The 16,109-nt window shown below is 34.0% G+C and overlaps 1 protein-coding gene across 2 annotated transcripts; it reads right to left on the bottom strand.

Annotated features, from left to right (window-relative positions):
- Positions 1 to 2,766: 2,766 nt before the first annotated feature.
- On the bottom strand, positions 2,767 to 9,407 carry LOC131168357 (mitochondrial inner membrane protease ATP23). 2 transcript variants are annotated; one of them, XM_058127721.1, is made up of 5 exons: positions 9,204 to 9,407; positions 8,984 to 9,105; positions 8,137 to 8,274; positions 7,922 to 8,035; positions 2,767 to 3,125 (listed from the first exon to the last, which is right to left on the bottom strand). In XM_058127721.1, the coding sequence occupies exons 1-5, from the start codon at positions 9,310 to 9,312 to the stop codon at positions 2,991 to 2,993; spliced, it is 618 nt and encodes a 205-aa protein (XP_057983704.1). In that variant the 5' UTR covers positions 9,313 to 9,407; the 3' UTR covers positions 2,767 to 2,990. The 2 variants fall into 2 exon arrangements, with proteins under 2 accessions (XP_057983704.1, XP_057983705.1); XM_058127722.1 differs by having other exon boundaries at positions 7,952 to 8,035.
- Between the last annotated feature and the right edge of the window lie 6,702 nt (positions 9,408 to 16,109).

The following is a 16,109-nucleotide window of genomic DNA, read 5'->3' as shown; positions in this document are numbered from 1 at the left end:
CTACTTCTAGCAAGCGCCCACCTAAATGTGTATGTCCTAAAAAGAAGGTGCAATGAAAACTTGGAAAAACTTCATCTTGAAAATGCAAACAATGGTGTATAAAAGATGAAATAAAATAAAGCAGAGAATGAATTCAATGCACGTTATAAATTCATTTGTAGGGTTCATTTATCCCAACACAAGAAGATAACATTATATATATATATATATATTTTATGGCGCCAATGCATACATGCAAACTGTACCACAAAGACACTAGGCACATGCAAGCTAAAACTTTACTGAGAGAGAAATATGCAAAGAATGTTCATGTATTTAAGCAACTAAAGCTTCCTTTTCTAAAGTGGAACAAATTCCGCAACCTTTCCTCTTCTCATTTGAAAATCCATATTAAGTTTGTGTGTGTGTGTGTGTGTGTGTGAAGAAAAAGAAAATCAATACTTTTAAACATGAACAGACTAAGAACTAACTTTCTGAGTCATGTGACTGAAGTATATCCATAACTCTTAACAAAGGTTATCAAGAAACCCCCACAGAAATTTCGTAGTTTGGAGCTGGCTATTCACATAGAATGTTTAGTCATTGAAAAAGCCTATATGTGGCTCTAAAACTATCATATGCTTCCCAGACACAGTTTCCAGGATATCCATCAGGCTTCTCGCCTTCTCCTTGTTGAATATCACTTGAGAACAATTGAATGATTACATATAAAACTGTAAAAATGAAAACAAAAATGCTATACTTACCTATGAAACAAATTATTTTTGCATATATTGTCCTATGCATGTAGTATAGTTATATGGAACAATATACATGCCATGTTTTGATGTTAAGTTTAGCACTACTGCAATCTAAAAGCAAGCCCACCCCCCTCCCCAAAAAAATAAAAAAAAGAGAAAACAAACCCAAAGGAAAGAACAAAACAAAACAACCAGAGAGAGAGAGAGCAACATTTAACTCATTCCTTCCCTTCCCTTGGAATGAAGTTGTGCAAGCCTATGTTATGGACTACTATCTAGAAACAAAGCAACCAGAGAGAGAAAGAGCAACATTTAACTCATTCCTTCCCTTCCCTTGGAATGAAGTTGTGCAAGCCTACGTTATGGACTACTATATAGAAAGGATGCTTCATTTTCTATTAAAACTTCATTAAAATTTAAAATTCACTGATTACATTAATCCTTCTGAAAATTGCTTATAAACATATATATTACCTAATTTGTAATTACAGAGCTCATAGCATACATCACTTGCTTGCCCAGACCACACACACACACACAAACACAGAGAGAGAGGGAGAGAGAGAGAGAGAGTACTACTGGTTCAAGGATCCAACTTATTGTGCACAGGGCGTCGTTTCTGAACTGTAGTGTAATCATCTGACCACCACCAATTAGCTCCAGGTACCATCTGTTGGCGCCCCACCTCAACCTGTCTCCTTTCTTGCGCTTGATTGCGCCTACGACCTACTCCCATCACACCTGCAAACTAATCAATACTCTCCATGAGTATTAATCTACGTGCACTCTCAACAAAGCCAAGACAAGTTTCATCGCAAAATTAAAGCTAGCAGGAGCACATATCCTACCTACCTGAAGAGAACTGATGATTTGCAGCAAGAGTGTAGTTGTTTTGAGCCATCAGCAGGAAGGAGATCATGAAGCAAATGACCACAATCATCATCTTCATGTTACATATCCTTCTCCTCTTTGGAGTTGTACATACCATGATCTATCTTCTACCGTGCAAAATTAATGACACATATAGGAGAAAATAGTGCTAAGACTCTAGCTGATGCAGTGAGATTATGGCATCTTTTCCTGGGGGCTTTCTATGTGAGCAGGTCATCGAGTGGGTCAGAGTCGGACCAATACGGACCCATACCCAATGAAGCAATTCACTTAAATTAGGAAGAATACATTTTTGAGAGGTGAATCTAGCTACTGCAAATTTTAAAACTGGAAGAATTAGTAAAATGGGTGGGACATGCTACCCATGTGGGTTCACTTTTTGTTCCTTCTACCCAAGGAAAAGCATTAGTTTTCAAAAGCATAAAGTGCTCATACCAACTAATTATAAAAGGCAGCCAGCCATGTATACACGTGTATGGATTAAGTATGACTGTTAAGCTTTACCAAAAAGGACCAGAGCGAGAGAGAGAGAGAGAGAGAGAGAGAGAGAGATTGTCACAGGAATATTCATCAATTGAATCTTCCTTTGACTCCCAGCCACAATCATGTGCAAGCGTATGCAAACACAGGTGGGACCATGATTGGATAATGGCCAAATTCCAGATGTAAATTAATTGAAATGTTTTCTCTCAAAGCAGTCTAGGAAAGGGTCCAAATCACGCCTTCCAGGACCTTAGCCATAGGGGGAGGTAAGGACCTTTTACATGCATAGCATGACCCTATATACGCTATAAAAGCAAATCACGAAGTGGCCTCAACCAGAGCATTGCAAGATATAAAGCAATGATGCATAGAAGAATATTTATTCCACCACTAAGCTTGAAAATAAAGGACTGTCATTTTCTGGAAAGAAAAAAAGGCCTGGCACGCCCCATTCTACAGGAAACATTCATCATGTGAACAACAGTATATAACATGCAAACTATTAAGTCACTCTTACAACTGAACTGAGGCACCCAACTTCATTTTACCCCTAAAATTTTGCCAAAATTTTGGAAAAGAAAGGGAGATGAATTCCACAATGAAACCTCGAAGGATGACCATAACTACAGATACGCAATAAATATAACATTAAAAAAAAATTGTGAGATTTTTTATTCATTCAGTAAATGTCAATGATATAAAATGAAAATAAAAACTGAAAAAATGAACCTCAAATTGAATTACATAAAATATATGTAACTCTACTATTAGATGCAGAAGGGCAAACTCCAAAAACATCAGAAACCAGTGTCTGTTCATATACCACTTCAGTTGAAAATTGTTAAGCACTGGCCAGTGAGCAATGGAAACCATGTTTCAAGGAGCTCTATCAAATGGCTTTGTATCATTGTAACAAACATCCCAAACAGCTTCCATGGCGTCCTTTGCAGCCGCTTCTGAGCAGTGAGGATTTGCAGTCACTGATTTCATAACTCTTCTTCTCACACAGTCCTTCAAGTGCCAGAAACAACAGAGGGACCAGATATTAAATTGACTTCATTCAATATTGGACTAGCGCACATTTATACCAAAAAAAATAATTCCAAGACTTGATTTGTGAACGTATTGGAGATCCAGGGTGCAACTCTTATAATTTTTTCATGCATTCTGACAACCAGTATAAGGGCGAAAAATAAGTACAAGAATTGTGATAAAAATTACACTTTCACATAACCAAATATGAAATTTGCATGTTTTCAGTGTAAAAAGAAAAAGGCATTGGAATCCTCATGAGAGAGAGAGAGAGAGAGAGAGAGAGAGAGAGCGAAAGATGATTTTCCACATCATGTTGTTTATCTTTTACAAAATCCTTTTCTTCATTTCTCCACAACACAATAACCAGTGCCTCAGATGTCTATTCACGTCCATCTCATCAATAGAGAGAGAGAGAGAGCAACACTGTAGGGTTGAATTAATTCTATGAAGCAATATTCACCAATCACCTATGGGCTATGAGTTACAGCCTTCAACATTTATTAGACTAGGAGGTGCAAGGTGTCTTGAGTTTCCTTGTTATGATAACAGTTAACCTTATTACTTTCTTCTTCATTTTTCTCCTTTTTTACCTTCCTTTTCCTAGATGCAAGATTAATTATTTAGGGAAAAAGACATTGAAAACGAATGTAAGTAACTGAATTACAATAAAAATGGAAACTAGCCAAAGGGAAATTTTTTTCCTGGATAACAAAGGTATTGGCTACAAATTGACCATCTATCTTCAAGATAACAAGTTGAGCAACCTCCCGCCAAAGATGTCCACTTAAACACAGCTATGAGGACGCAAGCCCAAAAATATCCAAGTTGACGGCTCACCCCAGATTCCAACCTTACTGCCGGGTTACCCACGACTTGAGAAGGGTGCTCGGAAAGGGAAATTCTAACTTATATAATTCAGAAGCGAGAAGACAGGAGAACATCCAAAAGATATTCATATGGGGCAATACATAGAGGATTTCAAGTTTCATTTGGTGAAATTGATACTTGCGAGACAAACCCTTTGTCAAGCCGGACACGGGATTAAGAGCCTAATTGATTTCTATATGACCTCAGTGCACAAATGGGTTTGGAGGCTTATGGTGGAGAAGCATAATAGGTGGATTGTATGGAGCCTAGATGAGCACATGAAATAGGCAGTTTTAAGAATCATTTAACCTGACCAACAACATGGAAATTTTGGTTAGTTTTTGTTATCTTAACTCAGCAGGAAGGACTTTGTGGAATGGAGCATTTCTTAAGAGAATTCAAAGATTGGGAATTGAAGAGTTTTGCCAATTTTTTGGCAACTTAAATACCAACCAGATCATAAATAATGAAACTTCCAGGAAAAAACTATTGAGAAGACTGTTGGTCCTCACAAAGTTGTTTCTCCACATGGGAACCAATGTGGAAGAGGATCTTTTAGGATTAACACCATAAAGGGGGCATTACATGTGGTCAATTGATAATTTTTGGATAAAGGACAGGCCAAGACACTTTTTCATATTCATATTGACTGCAGCTGGCCCAGATATCATTGGGAATGTGCAGTAGCTATGTTGGAAATTAAATGGGGAGTAGCAGGTTATCTGTAATGGGAGAACTGTGGGCTTGGAAAGAAATTTGTTCAGACAGAGTAAGAAAAAAATACTTGTATAGCAGATCCTTTACGGCTAGTTTTTGGTTGGTGTGCAAAGAAAGTAACAGAAGAGCTTTTGTGGGTATTGAACTGTTGTCCAATAGAGTTAAAGATAACCTAAATAGAACTTTGTGTTTTGGATCAAGAGGCATCATTTTGTTAACACCCAGGCTGCCATTGATTGTTGGTTCTCTCCATTTTAAAACCTTGCTTTCGCACTTGGGTTGACAACACAAGAAGGCCCATGTTCAAAATGGACTACCATAAAAGTAGCAAGCTCTGAAAGTTGATGATACTAGATGGCACACCTGATGGAAACATCTCAAATGATACGCCTAGCTATCTCTAATTTGCATCATGTTCAATTTCTTCTCTTTTGACCACTCTGCTAATAATAGGGTAACAGCTCGGGCTGTGGTGCTCCCTGGGTCCAGCGCAGCCTAGTAAACTACCTCTCCTCTGGCATAATGAATAACAGCTGCACATTGTCATCAATAGTAAAAGGAAATATGGCAATAAACAGCCGCACACCCTCATTTTTTTAACAGGACCCATCTTGGACAATTATTCAATTGCTTAAAAGTTAAAACAAATAAAAAGTTTAGGAACATCTCCAAATTCTTTAATACTTCAAGAATATGTAAAGAGGGTGCGATACTGCATTGTCAAACAAAATTTGCAAGTCACATTTTTCTATGCAGGAAGCCCGTAACTGTGGTCCTAGAGTAGAACAATCCACCTAATCTTACGGTTCCTTCCTAAGGTTAACGAAATGATTCATGGAGAGGACTGAGGAGAGGGGAAAAAGATGATAAAAAAAATCCTTTTTTTAAGGGTAGGTGAGAAACCTTGAACCTGAGAACTAATGTCTATAATCTTATTTTTCACACACTTAATTTGATGGTATCTGATCTCAGCCTGAAAATTAAAAAATTCCAGCTAAGAGATCTTCTTGGTGGAAACAAAAGAATGTGAGGGGGGAAGGGGGTGGATGATTAAAGGCTCCTACCATAGTATTTTACCCTAAACAGTCAGATGGTGTACGCCATAGTTATTAGGATCATATGGTTCTCGATTTGAATGATACAATTCGTACCAAGAAAGACATAAATCAGTTTGAAAGAATTGGAGAACAGCAAAAGGCTATGAACTGGAGAAATCAAATTGTAAGATTCATATACTTTAAAAACCAACTTAATGACTTTTAAACCTTTTTTTTTTTTTTTTTTTTTTTTATAAAATGGCCTTCTATTTACTATTTGAATGAGTTCCGTCCTCCAAGAGAGAAAAAAGAAGTCTGTTGGTCTTCTCATTCTGCACCTTTCTTTTCTGTTGGATCAGATTAGAAGAAAACCAGTCTTGAGAAAAAACACAAAGTCAACTAGGTGAGTGAGCTTTTGGCTGGCAGGTGGCCTTCTCCACTCTCCAGTTTTAAAGGTCTGATTTTTACTAGTTTGTATAGTTCTGTTTATGTTTATATTTACTTTTTTTCTTCTTGTTTTAGTTTTTAGAGAAAAACCATGCATTAAAACTGATTATTTTTTCATTGAACACCATAAAGTTCAAATTTTTATTGTTTTTTATTGATTCATTCCCTTAAAAACCATAAAGTTTAATTTTTCATTAATTTTTTCTTGATTCCTCTCCTTTGTTTTTTTTTTTTTTTAAAGAAAGCATATACATATATTTTTAATTGTTAAACATATAAACATACACCATAAACTTTTTAAAATTTTTCGTGGGTCCTTATATTTTTTTCTTTTTAGTGTATCTTGAACTCTTGGACTTCGTGCTTCAATTATAAATCACATAAAACATGTTATAGTTTCATAAAAAACTAGCTTAACTTGGTACTTAATAGAGGTGTAATGATTATCATGGTATATCTTATTTATATGGCTAATTTCCCTTTTTAGATCAACATATGTTCAAGTTGAATAGATCATGGTAAATCCAAACTTGCTTCAAAGGCAAGCGCCATTCCAATCATCAACATGGTTGAGCCATATTTGTTGAAATTCAATGTGCTTTACTATTTTACTTGTTATACATGTATGAAAGTCATTTGGAGTCAATTTTCCAAATTTTCTATTGAATCTTATGATTCGACCTCAATTCCCCAAATTGGGATTTTGATTCATGATTCAAATCATGATTTGACAGCTATGGTGCAGACAGTTGCACAAACCTGGATTTAACATACCTAAGCTTGGGTGCAACACATCCAACATGTGGCTGCCAAATTTTTAAGCTGCATACTGCTAAAACTGCTACAAGTTGACAATCAACTTACAGCATGCAAGTCATGCTTCCAGAACCATACTTAACTTCAAAAAGTTGGGTAAGTTGGGTCTAATGGTCGCTGCCATAATGTCTCAGAATCTATTGATGCCTTAGTTAAGCCCTGCAATTGTTTCCTCTAAATTATTAAACTGAACCTTGACAAATGCACAGACACACAGTCCATGAACCATGTAAACAAGAGGAAACACATCCAACTGCTTTTAAACTACCTCTAACTTACAAAAGAATTTAGTGAGTGTGTCTTGAGCAAGGATCCCTAGCAAATACCCATACCGTAAAAAGATAGAAGAAGATAAATCAATTAATGTAAAATTAAACTTTTAAAATGATAAATAAGAAGTTGCATTAGATTGAGAACATTAAAAGGAAAAAGGAAGCCCAAACTTAAACCATTGGAATTTCTGTTGAAGGTTTTTCTTGCTGGTGTCAACTAATTGGTGTTTTTGCAGTTTTTATTATGGCCCGTTTGAAATTTGGAAAATATTAGGAAAAGGAAAGAAAAATGGGAAAAATTCCACTTTTTCATATTTGGTTATCAAGGAAAGTGAGAAAGAAAATAAAAAATATGTCAAATCAATGAACAAAATTTTAATTTTAATCATATTAAAACATTTTTTTCATTTTAAATGGTATTTGATATAGAGAGAAAATAAGTGAAAAATGAATTTCCTTCTTATTTTCCTTTCCTTTCCTTTCCTTTCCCGGGCAAAATCCTAGATCCAAACCGGCCCTTAAAGTTCTACATCTAAAAATTGAATTCCAATATAATTAAAAATATAATTCTTTATAAATAAATAATTTCAATATAATTATAAGTTTTGATACTTACACATACAGTTTCAAAAAATATGAAACTCACTTGTTCATGACCTCGTATTTTCAAGAAACCCCGCAATACTTCCCGTTTGTAATGGCAATCACCACTTAGATGGCCAGCTCGAATCTGATTTTCACAAATTAGGAAATTAAGAAAAGGAGCTTGAAGGTTAAGAAGCTCTAATATTTAAAAAAAATTACTTAGCTCCCAGAGGCATAAATACAGACCTCACTACAAGCATGGTGAGCGCAATTAGCCCAGTCCAAGTTTGCTGCACGACAGTCATCATACGCATGAATCAGCTCATGGATAACTACCTGGTTGACCTCATCTTGAATGTTCATGTGATTACTGCATACAATTATCTAAAACAGAACCAACCAAACATAGAGAAATGAGAAGGGCATTACATAAAATGCTCCATAAAATCAATGTGAATGTGAATGACAACATGAAAGCCTAATGCACAGGGCAAGGTTAAATGTGTGCCAACAAGCATGTGCAAATAGATGACAAAGATCATAAGGTTCAACAAGAAAACTATTCAAGAAAAAGGCTTAAGAATAGTTATTAAGTAGCTAAAGATAGTTAAACTTATCACCTAGTGCCCATCAGTCTAAAAATTTGTGAAGTACTCACAACATGAAACTCAAAAGCTCAACTAAAATTAGAACATGGACCCTAAATAGACTTGCTGAAATTTCTAATGAGACAGCAGGAAACAAGGTAATTTAGCTGCAGTACAAAAAAAAAAAAGGAAAGGAGAAGTTGATTCTTTTACTATGTTTCTCCTATCAACTTAGAAGAATAGGAAAGCAAAGATCAAATTTGCCTGAACTACTTTAAAATATCATCTGAAAGCTTTCACAATTACGATTCCCCAATGTTATATTCTTCCTGATTTGAACTGAAAGTGAACGAACAAACAAACCTATGAAGAGACCAAAAGCGATTTTGTGTGCAAAGGGGGGCACTTTTTTCCGTAGCATCATTTGAACGCGAGTAGAAAGTGTCTGCATTTTCAACAAATCAAATTCTCTTGATAAAAATAAAACAAAGACAGAGGACTGATACCCCTTCGCCGCGAACGTAACCGCCGCTGATTTGCTTGTCGCAATGGACGGCCTTGATGAACTGGTCCCCGACTCCGCACCCAGCTTTGGCCAGATGCTCCACCAAAAATTTCACCGTCGGAGCTGGAAACATAAACAAAGGATAAACAAAAAGTCTCGCAAAACAAAACCCTGAACCCTAAACGGTACACAAGAGAGAGAGAGAGAGAGAAGGTGAATACTTCGGAGGCTTCTCTGAATCATGTCTTGGCATTCCTTCACCGTTCTACCGCCGTTGACGGGAGAGGAGAAGCCAGCGGGAGAGGGATTCGGGTCGGATTGCTCTGCCATTCGCCTCCCCGTTTGTCTGCGGGCAGAGGAATCCAACGGGCCTCCAGGGTTAATGGCCCGTTTTGGCTCTCTGCCGTCTTTATTTTTTTAGTGCTTTTGTCCTAACGGGTTACTTTGTAAACAAATAATGACGGAAATTACATCATTAGCCAATGATGTAATTTATCTTAATTGTTTCGCTAAGCTTAACTACTTGTTTCGACATACCATTAAAGACATAATAAACATGGTGAAAATATTTTATGTATATATTTTAGACTATATGATAAGGGATAACTCATTTTTTAAAATAAAATATATAATCAAAAATTTATAATATAAGTTTTTTAACTTTTCACCATTTGTATCACGCCCATAAACAATTAATGTAAATGTATATAATAGAGAGAGAGAGAGAATTTGGATTCCAAAGTTTATGTGAATATATATATATATATATATATATATATATATATATATATTGGAGTTGGTCTACAATATTAAAGTTTGGGTTCGAAAGTAGAATTGTTACTATAAAGATATTGAATTAATAACGTTTTTTGAGTATCTGTTCAAAGTGGGTACAAATTAATTTGCAATTATTCGTTTTGGACATTGATAAGAATGTTTGTAACACCCCAATCCCGAGGGGTCTAGAATATTAACTTTTCACTATTGATTTACAGCGGAAGTAAATAAACTTAATTATTATTAAACCGGAGTACTAATTATCCATATTACAATTATTTATTTCAAAAGAATAAAAATTATACAAGCATAAATATCTGACATCATACTAATATTTCTAAACAAATCTTTATTTTTCTATCCCCACCCGCATGCTTGCTAAACCTGATTTCCAACATGCTCTTCAGAGTTATCTGAAATAAAAATATGATTGAAGTGAGACAACGCTCAATAAGTAAATAAGATTATTATTAGTGTGTAGCCAAAATGAGCTTTTTAAAAATTTCGTAAAACAATATTTAATATTATAACTTCAAAACTGTCTCTAGAATAAATATAAATTTAAAAATTTCTACATAAAACTTTTACCATCAACTATAACAGTAAAATTTTATAATCATATACTATAACTGTTAAATTAAACTTTTAACTTTAAAACTGTATAAATATTTAATGATAAATATACATATACTTTTTCTTATACGTTTTCTTTAGATCATCATTTAAGCACTAGAATGATTATTTTCACGTAAACTTACATTTTTCCTTCAAATCATCAGTAACTTTGTTCACGTAATTAACTATGTATAAATATATATTATAAAAACCACTCTTAGGTTTATTTGCCGTAAGTCATGTTTACCCTCATGACTGAGTTGTGCGGTCCGAAGACTGAACTTAACTGGCTGATCGACCAAACTAAATCAACGTACGCAAACTTTAAGTGAAATTTTCCTTATTAAGTCCTGGTCCGGAACCAGGTGTGCACTCAGGAGAAATCCATTAACATAAATAACCACTCTGTAAACAATGTGGGTGCACTCTGATCCGTATAAACTTTAAGCTGCAGTACCGAACATCTGTAACTTTGAACTTTCGTTGCCATAAGGGGTTTTAAAATCATCTTATTATAATTTATGCAATTTAAAATAATATCGTGAAAATCCCATCTTTACTCATATTTTCATAAAAATGCAACGTAAAAATAAACTCATGTCACACAATTTTCGTGTTAAAAATATATATAATTTTATTTTTGAATAGAAAGAAATGCTAAAAATTTACCCGAGTGGATTAGAACATTTCTTAACCAAAAAATAAATACAAATATATTAAAGATAGAACTGGTATAATTAAATATGCATAAAAATAAACTCTTGAAAATTTTGTGGAACTAATTAACATAATTGAAATTTACTTATAAAATAAATTCGGGTATGAATTTTAAATAAAAAAAAACTAATATAATCAAAATTTACTTACCTTCTTCCTTACGAACGCTATAACTATCTCTAAAAAATGAGATCGGAAAGAGTGGGTGATTGAGAACTTATTCAAAAATTCTCTCTCCACCACAAATTCTTTCACTCACTAATCCTTCTTTTTCTTGGAAAATTATTGTGAAAAATGAAGGTTAAGAGTTTCCTATTTATAAGAAAATTTTAGGAAAGAAATAGAATTTATAAAAGTGTGGGGAGATTCGTGAAATTATAATTTTTTTTTTAAATTAAAGAATAGGCAAGGGATGGGTTGAGTATGGGATGGGGATGGGGATGGAGGCCATGTGGAAGTGTTTGCCACCATTCCCATTAAATCAATTTTTAATTAACTACTTACCTAATTAATTAATCAATTAGTTAATTAATTACATTATTATTTTATTATTTTTCTTAATCATTATTATCATTATTATTATCATTGTTATTACTTTTAAACTATTTTTAGTATTTATTTATTTTATTATTTATTTTTGAATAAGAATTAAATTTAAATTTTGAAAACTCACATGGTCTTGTGGGCTCAACCTGGTCTTGTGGGCCCTGCACAACTTCGAGACCCAAATGGATTCTACGTAACTCCAATAATCCTCATACGATTTTATGAGCCCTAAACAATTTCGAAACTCGTGTAAACCACCACAAGGCTTCGGGCCTTATGTGGGCCCCACACAGTCTTGTGGGCCCCGCATAGGATACCTATATTATTATTATTTTATCATATATTTTTACAAATTATGTCAGTTAAAACATTATTTTATGTACTTATTTACGTGTACAAACAGTGTCTATCATGTTTATCTTATGAAATTCCATTTTAACCAGGTCAACCTCCAGGGAGCGACTGAGCCGCAATGGTCTCTGAGCACTCGCTAAGATAAGGTCTTTCTTAAGCATCAAACATGAAATCAAGGATTATACAGAAAAATACTTCTGTATTGATATTAACTTAATGAGCATTTTTATTATTTTATTATTATTGTGTTTTAATCATATATATATTTTTGGGTTATTACAATGTTCGCGAAACAAACGTTTATTTTCTATGAATGCTAAATTGGTTAGTGTTTTACCAAGCATTTAAAATTGTTTCACATCACCAACGGACCATGGCTATGTACTCTAGACCAAATATGGAGATTCGTTCACCTCAAGGAGCATCTTTCAACCATCACGTCAACTTTCAACCATCACTTCAATGTCATCAAATTGAAAGGCTTCATCCTCGGATAATTAATGTTATTAGTACACTAAGCATGAAAGAATATACATTAACAAATGTGATGAGTAGTCAATTTGTTTTAAGATGGTCAAAATATTAAATATTGATTCATCTTAGTAACCAAAACCTTTGATCAAATAAACTTGACGAATACTATTATACTAAGAAGGGAAGTGCATTGTCACTTGTTGCACCTCCATTCTCTTGTACTTTATCTTTATTGAGACTGAAAGTTTTTTTCATAATTATATTTTTTAACTTATGTAAAATCCTTTTGAAAATGAACTTCAAACATGCTCCCCCTTTTAGTGTACTTTCTCATTCTTGAGATTTTTTGCATTATTATGCTTGTTTTCTTCTATAAAATCCCCTTAAGAATAGACTCCGAGTATAGTCTTGCTCTCTAGTGTACTTTCTCATTGAGAATTAGTTGAGAATTAGGTTTGTTATCTTATGTAAAATCATCTTTAAAATAGATTTTGAGCATGCTCTCACACTCTAGTGTATTTTTCCCATTTTTTAAAGATTTGTTGAGAGTTATATGTGTTATCACACGTCCCCATGAAGAATAGACTCCGAATATGTTTCCTCCTCTCTAGTGTATTTTCCCATTCTTGAGAATTTATTTATAATTATTTTTTGTTTATGCTTGAATGTGCAATGTGATTACTTGAAAATAAAAATTACAATTGATGCCCTTTAAGGGAAAAAATTCTCAAAATATAGAAGTTAGCTAACAAACTTTGGTTGGACCTTCTACTTTTGCATTTCTAACTAATCGCAAACCTTCAATTTCTTCACAATGCCCTTCCAAAATTCCTTACATTGAATTAAATGAAGTTGATCTATCTTCCTTGGAATGTGATCTAGGGAAACGTTTACTTATGTAGGATTGTCCTTCATAAGAGCAAGATGACCATATCAACATCTTTATTCAAGTTATCCAGTTGATGATAAACACCATCATCACTTTCAAGCATTTTAGTACAAGTCATTTCTAGATTGGTTAGGATACTCCCAAACAAAAGATGATACATTTTTTCTTCCTTACTATCTTTTTAACAAATCAATGAACCTTTTGGATCAAGTGCTTTTATAGTTAAAAAAAAAATTCAATATTAGAAGAAAGTTGATGAGGAGGAAAAGTATACTTTTTCTAAATCATATTGGGTTGGAATAGGTCTTATTTCGATACAAAAAAGTGTTGTAAATGGTTGTTACGATCATGTAAAACAAGTACTGCACATTGAAAGGATTCTTGAAAATTGAAGCATCCAACAAACTATTGTTGATGTTGTTAAGTGGCTGATGTTACAATTTAATGCTTTAAAGGGTCACTGTGAAAGTTTGAATTCATGAATCAAGGCAACTTCACAAAATGGTTAAGATTTTAGTCTCTTGTAATGAAGATGTTTTGCATTTGTCATGCTTCAAAATGTTCCACAAAATGCATCCTACATTTTTCAAATAGACATATTGTAAGAAAATTTTCATAAATATATTACAACCAAGGATTTTCAATTATCATGAACTTCACATCAATTATTTTATGCGGAAAATAAATAAATCATAAACTATAAACTTTACATACCGAAATCGGCCATATCGAACCTATCGAAAAGAACACCTGGAGAATCTGAAGAAATCGTTTCTCCCACTTCTCCTCTTTCTCTTTCCTTCCTTTACTAAATCTATGGGATCTCCTGATGATTGGAGAAGTAGAGGCAGAGAGAGGACAATTCCTTTCTTCCTATGCCCTTTATAGCTACACCCATAATAGTAGCTAATATATATTTTATATATGTATATATATATTATATGCATATATATCTATAATATTTATGTATAGAAATCTCTTCAAACTTCCACCATTAATTTCTCATATTAAATAAGCTAACTTTTTAGTTAACTCATACAACCATTAATTCATATCCTTATCATATGCGACACATTCCCTATATGTGGGACCCACATCATTCATGGGGGACATATCCTTTGGGATATAAATCCTACATTCTCCCACTTGGCCCATATGAATGATATTAATATGGATTAACAAATATCCATAATGTGCACAAAACATTAGCTTATTTATACTTTTTAATGAGATTAACATAATATCATAATCAAGCAACCCATTAGTACAAGTCATGGCGGTAAATATCATTAAAGCGACATCTTCCCTTCCATGTACGACAAAACTAATAAACCACTTAACTATGATCTATAATAGGAAGTTACCATACTATCCCTTTAATGTCTTTGTCAAAGACCATTTCTGTTTAACAGTGAACCATCTCTATAATCACGTGATTTATGGTAAACAGAAATAATGTTCAAAAACACTTTTATTGATATCATTATACATATTATAGAACAAAACATAAAGATCCACTATTATACATCAAGGATTACAACAAAGAACCATGTGATCATCATGTTCTTTAAATGTCTTTGGTGTCAATCCTTTCGTTAAAGGATCTGCTATCATGAGCTCAGTCCTTATATGTTCTATAAGTACTTTCTGTTTCCGAACTTCCTCCTTAACGGCCAAATACTTGAGCTCCATATGCTTAGCGTCATTAGAGTATTTGTCATTTTTGGAGAAAAAGACTACTGCGGAATTATCACAATAAATTCTCAACGGCCTGGCTATACTGTCGACAATCCCAAGTCCTGAGATAAAGTTCCGCAACCACAAAGCCTGAATCGTGGCCTCAAAGCATGCCACAAATTCAGCTTCCATAGTAAATACTGCTACGATAGTTTGTTTGGCGCTCTTCCATGATATTGCTCCTCCAACTAACAAGAACAAGTAGCCATACGTTGACTTGTGACTATCAACGCATCCAGCAAAATTTGAGTCAGAGTAGCCAACCACCTCCAATTGATCTGTTCTCCTATATGTGAGCATACAGTGTCTGGTTCCTTTTAAGTACCTCAAGACTTTCTTTGCAGCTTTCCAATGCTCCATTCCGGGATTACTTTCGTACCTCCCGAGCATCCCAACTGCAAAACTAATATCTAGTCTCGTACAAGTCTGCACATACATCAAACTCTTAACAACAGATGCACAAGGAATATTCTCCATACTTTTCTTTTCGAATTCATTCTGCGGACAATCTTTTAGACTAAACTTGTCCCCTTTACAAATAGGAGCAGGAGTTGGTTTACAATCAGCCATATGAAATCTTTCTAAAACTTTATTAATATATCCTTTTTGAGACAACCCTAACAATCCAAGTGATCTGTCCCGGAATATTTCAATTCCAATCACATAAGTTGTCTCACCCATATCTTTCATTTCAAAGTTCATAGAAAGAAATCTCTTGGTATCATTCAATAAGCCAATATCATTACTGGCAAGTAAAATATCATCAACATATAGAATCAGAAAGATAAACTTGCTCCCACTGACCTTTAGATATATACCCTAACAATCCCACTGACCTTTAGATATATTCACATTCCATTTTTCTTTAATTATGTTATAGTGAATCTGAAAAAACCCGTACTGAGGAGGCAAAGAGTTCAAAATAAATTGAACAAGGAAGTTTTCATTAACATTCATTCCCAAAGTATTAAGTCTAGCGGCTAGATTAGACATTTCTAGGACATGTTCATTCATTCCT

The sequence above is a fragment of the Malania oleifera genome, chromosome 11 (assembly GCF_029873635.1).
Source record: "Malania oleifera isolate guangnan ecotype guangnan chromosome 11, ASM2987363v1, whole genome shotgun sequence".
Taxonomy (NCBI): Eukaryota; Viridiplantae; Streptophyta; class Magnoliopsida; order Santalales; family Ximeniaceae; genus Malania; species Malania oleifera.
The sequence above is the reverse complement of the archived record's forward strand: the minus strand, read 5'-3'. Positions and strand labels throughout refer to the sequence as shown.